At 43.3% G+C, this 10,202-nt stretch overlaps 1 protein-coding gene across 1 annotated transcript; it reads right to left on the reverse strand.

Annotated features, from left to right (window-relative positions):
- Window positions 1–1,168: 1,168 nt before the first annotated feature.
- Window positions 1,169–1,962, reverse strand: Ticam2 (TIR domain containing adaptor molecule 2). Its single transcript, XM_051163034.1, has one exon. It carries the CDS (start codon window positions 1,900–1,902, stop codon window positions 1,204–1,206), a length of 699 nt encoding a protein of 232 aa, XP_051018991.1. The 5' UTR covers window positions 1,903–1,962; the 3' UTR covers window positions 1,169–1,203.
- Window positions 1,963–10,202: the final 8,240 nt, after the last annotated feature.

Here is a 10,202-nt window from a genome sequence, read left to right on the forward strand (position 1 = left end):
GCCACATGCCCAATCTGTACTTGTTCTCGCTGCTTCAAATGGGCTTAAGTTCTATGAGGGGAAAGTATAGGTCTGTGTGGGCCTCCCTGGCTTGTTATATACATGAGCCCCTGAAAGAGAAGGTGGTAAAAATACATTCTCTGCTTCTACCTCAAGTCTTCAGAACCAATCCATAAAAACACGCACACGCATGTGTGCGTGCATGTGCGTGCACACACCCACACCCCCCCACCCCCCCACACACAATCAGACCACCCTAGGTAAGAAATATTCCCTGAATTAAACACTGTACAAGGGACATTTCTAAAGACTAACATGAGAAGCTATTGATTTTAAAGGCGTACAGCTGGTGAATCACATACTTTTCACAAGTTCTTTGAATAAAGCCCTGGTCACAGAAGACAGCTAACAAGGTCCCTAGCTCCTCCACAGAGTCTCTAGCTACCATACTCTCAAGAGAATTGCAATTTTGAGGTGGGAACTGGTTCCAAATTCCAGCAGAAACAAAACCACATGTGGCTGGTTTATTCCAAAACCCTGACCATTCTGACAGCCACTTTTTTGCTTTTGTTTTTTAAGACAGGTTTCTCTGTGTAGCCCTGGCTGCACTGGAACTTGCCTTGTAGACCAGAGTAACCCCAAACTCTGAGAGATCCACCTGCCTTTGCCTCCTAAGTACTGGAATCAAAGGCGTACACCTCCACCGCCCAGCTCTGACATCTACTTCTGATCCCCTTCTCATGTGCATCGACAGTGCATTTGTCCCATTCTGCCTACCCATGTTTCTGGGTGACAGTGCCAGGATGCTTTGTGGTAACTAATATGCATGAGAGAAGCAGGAAGGAAGGTGGTCTGGCCTCTTGGGGTCAGAGTCATTTTCTTCATGTCTTTTGAGAATTTTCCATATCGTATTTTGAAAATGTCTGTCCCCACATGCCAGTTTATGGTTCAACACAAGAAATGAGTTAAGAATATTCATGAACTGTGAAAATTGTAAGAAAAGTGTTAGAAGCTCTCCTCATCTTGAGTTTATCATCAGAAAGCACCACAATCCTAGGCCTGTAGAAATGTACCTTTCTTGTACTCCACAGACTTCTTGGAAGCAGATTCCCTCACATCTGAGCATTTCTTAGAAACTGCTTTCTTAAGTGAAGATGAATCATTTTGTTTACAAAACAGGAGCCAGCGGGTATATGCTTCATCTCAGGCAATACACTGTCTACGCATCACATTTCGTGTCTCTTTCCATACACTCTGTTGCCTCGCATACACAGATTCCTGGAAAATTCTCTCCACTTGTGTAGAAAAGCCTTGGCTTTCTTCCTCTAAGGCATTGATGGTTTGTAGCGCCAAGGGAGTCCTTTCCCTAGAAAGAGGGCTGTTCAGGGGCCGCATGGGTATGACGGAGTTGTACTTGTGTTGTCTGTTCACAGAATTCATCAGGGAGGTGTAGAACTGGAAGTTGCACCAGGTGTCTCTTAAAAAGTTCTCAGTCAGTAACAAGATCGTCCATGCAGACCCATTCACCGCATCATCGAGATTCTGCAAATGCAGTCTCCCGCACGGCATCTCGGCGAAAATTATTCCAGGCCTGATGCCAAAGTCATTTTGTAGTAGATTCTGGACCCTGAGGGCCTCATCTGTGTCATCTTCTGCGTGCAGTATCACGAATTTGAGGAACTCTTCTTCAGCGTCCTCCTCAGGTATCTCCCCTTGTGCCGCAGCTCCCTCCTGCTCTCCTGTTGGCTGCCCTGCTCCATTGCTGTGCTCCATGAAACCACACAAGGACACATCTTCAGAGCTCTTGTCTTCTGTCTCCTGGCACCCATGGTCTTCACCCACACTGTGTCTTTTATGCCAAGAGAGAGGGCAGTTATCGAGTTTAGACTTCCCAACACCCATGGCAGACTGGTGGAGCAGAAAAGGGAGCGTTTACTTGAGTATCAATGTTTCTTTTCAGTCTAAAAAAAAAAGAAAATAGCAAAGCAGAATATTAATTGTTAGTCAAAACATTTAAAGCAAAACTGTTGTTCAAACTAAGGGAAAAAAAGAAACCTCAAAAAGACCATATTATAAGAGTCTACGAAAGACATGGCAGACAACCAAGAAACAAAACTATCAGACTTTTGTGAGTTTTACAAGGGTGCCAGAGACAAGGGAGACCTTTTGGTCACAAACCCAAATACAAACAGGATGCAAATATCCCAAAGATGACTGACAATTGCTCTACTGAGTCAGTACCAAGAGATCTGAAATGTCAGTGTTCAGGATGCACTGTGTTACTGTGGTGCTGGAAGTGACAGAGAAGAAATTAGGATATATAAACATCTTTCTCCAGGTAGCCCTAAGAACGTTAGAAAACATACCTGCCCAAGCAAAGTTGGCATCTCAGTTGGGATCAGAATCTAGAAACCAAGATCTGCTGTTTCCCCGGTGAAGCGAACCAAGAATGACATTATTTCCATTCATTGCTAATTCCAGAACTTCAGAAAGAAATGGTAGAACTTCAGATCTGGAATTAGAAGAATTAGATCAGCTACAAAAGAAAAGTAATCCACATGAATAGAACTTAAATAGCGTCAGAAGATGCTGGCAATGTTAAATTCAAGGGAGATTCTTTTATCAAAAGATAGGAAACAGGATAGACAAATATTGCCTTCATATTTTTTAATGTAAGCTACAAGCTATATTCTTTATTTTCTATGCGTAAAGACCAGATTCTAAAATAAACTAGGCTTTTAAGCCTATGCCTTTCCCCAGCTTACACACATTCTTGGGGCTATATTTCTCTTTCTTAACTTTTTCTGATTATACCACTGTATAGATGTATATAGTCACATCCACAATAACCTAAATAGTTCAGCTATAGATACATACATAATTCTGATTTGGAAGTGGTGACAGTGCTGGCAAAAACATATCCAGAATATATATATATATATGCATGTCCCTGGTTAGTGAAGGAATTGATGGCCACTGCTTGTCAGTCATGGTATTTGTACTTTAAGGCCAGGCTCCAAGGTGCTAGTCGACCAACAGTGCCACTTTAAAATGTAGCCCATATACTTGGCAAATAATAAAACCTAACTGATTCGCCCAGTCTTCACTGGCTAGGACTCACTGCTGCCTTTTGTTACTGGTGAGGGTCTCATGAGGTCACTCTTCATCATGTGTGTCCATATGTGTTTAATATTAAGAATTGTAGAAAATTAGGGCAGAAAAGGTGAATAAGAACTGCTGGTGGCATCAGATGCTGTGGCGCATGCCTGTAATCTCAGCAGTCAGGAGGCAGAGGCAGGCAGATCTCTGTGAGTTCGAGGTCAGCCTGGTCTACAAAGTGAGTCCAGGACAGCCGGGGCTACACAGAGACCCTGTCTCGAAAAAACCAAAACATAAAACAAAAGAAAACAAACAAACAAAAAAGCCTGCTGGTGGGCATTCTGTTTCTAAGTACGTCTGTTGAGGAATAAAGGGTAAAGAAAGAATAATGAGGACAAAAAGTATCTGTGGGTGTCTGGAGGGAGAGCATTCTGGGTAGAGAACAGCAAATATGCATACAGGTCCTGGGGCTGTGCCTGGCATCTGGGGAGGAGGGGGGAATGGGTGGAGCATGAACTGAGCTATGAGCTGAGCAGGGGAGATAGCGAGAGAGTAAGCACAGATGCAGAAACCCCAGTTAGAGTTTGTCAGAGAAGCCCAACAGAAAGTAATGGTGGCTTAACACAGAGCAGCAGTAGAGCAAGTGGCTGGGTTTGGGACACATTATGAAACAGAACTGAAAGGAACAGATGCTGAGTAGGTACCCGGAACTCTGGAGTTGGGAGAGAGGCTAGCCCAGGAGATGCACATTTGGAATTTATCTTCATACATGCTGTATTTAACACTTAAAGGCCATGTGAAATCCTTAAAGGAAAGAGTACAGTAGCTGTCTTCCAGTGCTTATTGGAAGGGTCCCCCAAGGGGATCAGCACTAAGAAATATAGAGAACAAAGAGAAGTACCATTGATATGAGTTGACTTGGCACAGTGGGTCATGCAATGGAATTCTGCCATTTAGGTAGAGTTCAAAGACAAGGCAAAGAAAAAGAAAAAAAAAAAAGCAAAAACGTGTGTGTGTGTGTGTTCGTGTGCGCGCGCATGTGTGTGTGTGTGTGTGTGTGTGTGTGTGTGTGTGTAGGATGAAAAACACCCTGACAAAGTCAGTCTTCAGAGGCTACATGCATCATTTTTGAGACAGGGTCCTGGAGCTCAACAACTAGAGCGTGGCTGGCTGGCCAGCAAGCTCCAGTGATCCAAGTTTACTGGGATCACAAAAGCACACCTCCATCCTCCGCTTTTTTTTTTTTTTTTTTTTTAAAGTATGGGTTTTGAGGATTAAAACCAGGTCCTCTTTCAAGCACTTTATTGACTGAGTTATCTCCCGAGCCCTAAAAAGGCATTTGAAAAGTTTTATCACAAAGGAAAAGAGTAGAAAAATGAAGTAAGGCTGGTGGAGGGGAAGGGGTACCTAGAGAGGACCATCTATAAAGATGCTTATCAGTGGCAAAGAGCAGGTATTTAGGAGTAAATTAATTCATGCATGAAGTAAGGGGCAGGCAAGGGTATGCTGGGTAGGCAACTACCTTTGCTAGGTAAATGTGCAGGATTAATGGTATGGTTTCAGCAGGGTGTGTGTGTGTGTGTGTGTGTGTGTGTGTGTGTGTGTGTGTGTGTGTGTGTGTGTGAGCAGTAGGTAGTGGTGGATATCTGCAGGTCTCTTCTTCACTGTTGCCAGTAAGACAGGAATAAGACATTTCTGCAAATTGTCTCCACTCTCATTTTGAAATGTAACAGGAGGCGCCTGTTGGGGAGAAATAACATGCCTGCATGCTATTATTCCTCCCCAGCCACAAAGCTGATGAGCCTCAGGCTCCCTCTTCTGCCCAGAGGACATCTGTGTTAGGAAGGAGAGCAGCCAGGGCAATAGAGCCTCTCTTTCTACAGAAATTTCCCAGGAGCTCCCTCTGGGATGGTCCAGCTGCAAGCCATCCAGTCCTGCCCACGACTAAGGACGGAAACATCAGTGTGACCATCCTGTTAGTGTAATGTGAGTACTGTGAGCTCTCAGTCTCTCCACTCAGCTCTTCAGGATGGTTAGCTTCTCTAGGCCTTGGTAGCTGGGTGTTTGGCGAAATACCAATCTACGAAGGTGATGAATGCTATGGATCGGTGAACTCTGACGTGATGGGCCACATCACACCAGCTGATGCCCAAAGGGCCAGCAGAAAGCAACACAGCCTTTAAACAAATAATGCAGCAACTCGTTCTTGCTATTACTGGTTGTTGTTATTCTGGACTAGAGATTGAACCTAGTTTCTAACACTTGCTGGGGAGTCGGGGGGGGGCACTTTACTACTGAGATACACCCCCAACCCTAGAAATGCTGAATTCTCAGCCTAGTTTGCCCTACGTAGCCCTCTCAGTCCTGCAAACCAATCCTTTAAAATGTATCCTTCTTCCCGGCCTCCATGTATGCCATATTGGTCCTGTTGCTGTAAAACAATCTCCCTTGGAAGGCTGGGGCTTGCTTAGCTGATAGAATGCTTACCTGCTTACCTAAGAGCTTCTTGTCGTTAAGTTAAAAGTTAATGTTCATCTTTCAAAAAACATTTTGACCACCTGGGAAGAGAGGCTCTCAAATGGTGGGAGTAAAATAATAATAAGTAATAATTTGATAAAATACATATACACATAAAGCTGTCAGCCTTCCTGCCTGTTTCTCACAGGAAAAGATTAAATATTTAAATGAGTACTTTGGAAATGTAATGCATTTAAAATCCTACTATGTCTGTGACACTTGAGCCAGACAACTTTTTTTCCCTGTCCTATCTGAACTACACCATCTTGTGGTGGAGATATGTAAAATCAACCAGTTCTTGTCTGACAAATGTTTTGCTATTAATAAATGCTTTATTGTTGTTTACAGGTTTTATTGGAAAGTTATTCTACACTTAGACTTGCTGGGTTTGAAGGACGTGAAGCCAGGATGGACAGACAGAGAATTAGGACCCACTGCACCCATGCTTTACGCGGAGCTCTCAGGAGGGCCACCTGGAGCAGGGAGCAGCTTGCTCATGGCAGCAAGGCCCAGGAGAGCATAATTCCCAGAAGCACTCAGGAATCAGAGACCCAACTATTTCAAAATCATTTTGCACTAGACATTTACGGGGCTCAAGTCCACACATGTGGCGTACAGGTGGGAAAACAGTGGTAGGACAGATGGGTGAGGGAAACAAAGAGACTTAAAAGTATTACAAACAGAGATGTGGGGCGATGGCTCAGTAGTTACAGACTCATACTGGGCTCCTTGAGGAGTTCAGTTCAGTTCCCAGCATCCATTAGATGATCACAACTGCCTGTAATTTCAGCTCCAAAGGACCTATTGCCTTCTTTTCCACAATACCTCCCAAATCATTACACTTTCTCTACCTTATTTTCATTTTGGACCAACATATCTCCCTTAGTATGTATATTTCACTCTCTCCTAATATCTAGCCCAGTCTCCAACCAGCAGGCAGACTGAACTAAACACATACCCGATCAGGTTAACCCCATCTGCAATCCTGAAATGACCCACTGTACTTAGAATCCAAACTTACTAGCCTGACCAATAATGTCCTGCACGGCTCCCTCTGCTCCACTCTCGGCTCATGGCCCTTTTCCTCATCTCTTCAGTGCTTCAGCCTGTGGGGCTTCACCGGCAGCGCTTCCTTCTCTGCCTGGCTTAGTTCCTCCTACAGCAGGACTGTGAGGACATTTTTATTGTATGTTTGTAGTGTGAGTAACGTGAGTCTATGTCCTCATAATAGGAGCCTAGTACATTGGCTTTCCAATACTCCATTGAGACTGATGATTCACCTCGGAGGAGGGAGGAACCTCCTGAATGGGTGGGTCGCCAGGTGAGCAGAGCACAGCCTTCCTGACTGTAGGCAGACTGACCAACTGAGCAGGATCTCTACACTTTGCCTTCTGAGCCAATAGGGACTGATGGCCTCTGAACTGTGAGACAAAAGAAACACTTTTTCCCTTAAGCTGCTTTTTGCCGAATATTTGGTAAAGCAATTAACATAGGGGCACAGCTAAACCCTGGCTACTTGGGAGGAAGGCCACAAACTCTAGGTTGCCTGGGCTGCAGAGTGACTTCATGACCAACTTTGGGCAACTAATCAAGACCCCGTGTCAAAAATTAAAGAAGGGCTAAGGGAACAACTAGGTGACTTGCCTGGCACATGCAAAGCTTGGGGCCTCATCCCTAGTGCTGAAGAAAGAAAAATACCCCAACTCTGGCAAACAGCAATGCAAAATGTTATATATTCCTATGGCAGAATCCTATTAAACCATTAGCAACGCTTATGAATAAATGTAGTTAAGGTATAAAACCCTCCCATAATAATTAGTTGATATAAAATACTACATATAGGATGATCCCAGCTTTGTTACACAGAATACAAATTAAAATAGAAAGGAAAGAACTATGCCAAAAAATTAGCACTGATTGTCTGTGGATGTTATATATACAATGACATGTAATTCTTCTTTGCTCATATATATATCTATGAAAACACACATATATATTCCTCACATACATAAACACACATAAGTATGTATATTTTACAAGGATTATACTATATGGAGAAAAAGGGCTTAATATAGTAAAAAGATTTTCTAGGTTTTGTCTTAAAATGCAGGTCATGTTAATTCAATGCCCATATAGCATGGTTAAGCCATCTTCATATTTAACTATATTTTATCTTTTTACATATATGCAAATTTTTCAGTGGCATGGGCTTGCTAATCCTCCAAAAATCCTGCTTCCAGAGTTTCTCTAGTCCCCTCCACAACTATACACTACTCTGTCACCTGAACATAAGCATCAACACAAAGAGGCCCTAGAGAAAGTAAATGCTTAATTACTGTAAAAACTGCCTCTGTCAGAGTACAAGGACAGAAACAGAAAGCTGATTTTCATCCGGGCATCTGCTTTTTTATCTTGGAAATCCCATCTTAGATTTACTTTCCACTCCCTGGCGAACTATTGCCAATTCTATTTGGTAAATATGATGGTACCAAACTCAAAGTTCTGGGGTTATGGACATGTGGCTCCATTTCTAGCTCTTTCATTTTCTATATTTAGAAGACAAAATGAGAACTTGTATACAAAAAAAATCTCCAAACAAGCAAGATGCTTTATTTTAAAAAATAGAATTTTAAGGCAAGGTAGTGTCAGAATGATACTCAAAAGAGGGTTTGCCATACAGTTTTAACTTTAGCAGCAACAATTGATGTTTTAAAAATATCACAGCTTTAGTCAGGAAGTGGTAGCTTTGCACACCTTTAATCCCAGCACAGAGTCAGGTGAATCTCTAAGTTTAAGGCCAGCCTGGTCTACAAAGCAAGTTCTGTGTTAGGCAAGGCTACACACACACACACACACACACACACACATACACACACACACACGTTTCAAAAAACAAAACAAGGGCTAGAGAGCTGGCTCAGAGGTTAAGAGCACTGTCTGCTCTTCCAGAGGTCCTAAGTTCAATTCCCAACAACCACATGGTGGCTCACAACCATGGATGATGTGATCTGATACCCTCTTCTGGCCTGCAGGTGTACAAGCAGCAGAGCATTGTATACATAATAAATCTTTAAAACAAAAAACAAAACAAAACAAGCCAGGCCATGGTGGTGGATGCCTTTAATCTCAGTACTTGAGAGGCAGAGGCAGGTGGATCTCTGTGAGTTTGAGGCCAGCCTGTTCTACAAAACGAGTCCAGGACAGGCAGGGATACACAGAGAAACCCTGTCTTTAAAAAACAAAAAACAAGCTGGGCGTGGTGGCGCACGCCTTTAATCCCAGCACTCGGGAGGCAGAGGCAGGCAGATCGCTGTGAGTTCGAGGCCAGCCTGGTCTACAAAGTGAGTCCAGGATGACCAAGGCTACACAGGAAAACCCTGTCTCGAAAACCCTCCAAAAAAACAAAAAAAAAAACAAACCAAAAAAACAAAAACAAAACAAAACAAGACAAAACAAAAACAAAAAAGAACACAACAAAAAGATATCATCGTTTCACAGAATACAGCAGTCCGTGCTTCTTCATGGTTGTTTTTTTCAGTTTCAGTTACATGGGGTCAGCCAAAATTAAAAGCTTTTTAATGGAAAAACCTAAAAATGTATAATTCTTGTAATTTCTTGTTGTTCTGAGCAGTGTCCTACCTGAAGCTGAGTCATCCTTCTGTCTGGCATATCCACACTGTATACGCTACTTGCTTGGAGTCATTATGTAGAATATCAGATAACTGTATATGCTACTTGCCTGCCAGTCACTATGTAGACAGCTCAGAGGTGGGGCACTTGTCAGTCACACATAAGGCTCAATCACTAGAAAGTAACAATTCCTGGACTGTGACTTCACATGAATGGTGGAAGCTTTTACTGAGATATGGAAGGTTACTAAAAGAAAGCATCAGGGAGGATTGGGGTGTGCTGTGTGTGGCATCAGCAGTTCTGTTTGCATATACTAATTTAAACGTCAGATTGCTGGTTGGACCTGTCAAAAGACCAGGATGTATGCTGGCGAACCTTAAAGAGAAGCAAAGCTAGAGACTACAGTTCAGAAGCCATCATCTCATAGATGTTGCCTATAGCAGGGACTAAGGGTTGTGAGTAGAAATCATCTTAAAGGAATGTGATTGAGAAGCCTACGTGACCAGCAAGGTGAGCGCACAGAATTCAATAAGCGGTCAAATGAACAAGAAAGACAAAGGAGGAGCGAAGACAAAGGCAGCTGACCAGCGGGAAAGAGGAGAACCGAGAGCTGTGGACAGGCACCAGATTTCACAAGACTGGCTGTCCCTGATGACACGTAGAGCTGGCAAGGGCAAAGGGAGGGGGAAAAATAGGAGAAGTAGGAATGGAGGCCCAGAGGCAAGTCTTTCAAAGAGGCCTTTTAATAAAAAACAAAGTATACTGCATGTATTGTCCTTGGCTGGTGCCACAGTTTGAGCAGGACCCCTGGGGCCAGATCTGCCCATCATAATGTTCTACTTGTAGGTTTCTAGGACCCTCTGGATCCTTCTATTTCCCCATTCTCCCATGCTCCTCTCACCTAGAGTCCCAATAGGATGTCCTCCCCTCTGTCCCACTTTCCTGGTAAGTGAAGA

Source organism: Acomys russatus, chromosome 20 (genome assembly GCF_903995435.1).
Source record: "Acomys russatus chromosome 20, mAcoRus1.1, whole genome shotgun sequence".
In the NCBI taxonomy this organism is placed as follows: Eukaryota; Metazoa; Chordata; class Mammalia; order Rodentia; family Muridae; genus Acomys; species Acomys russatus.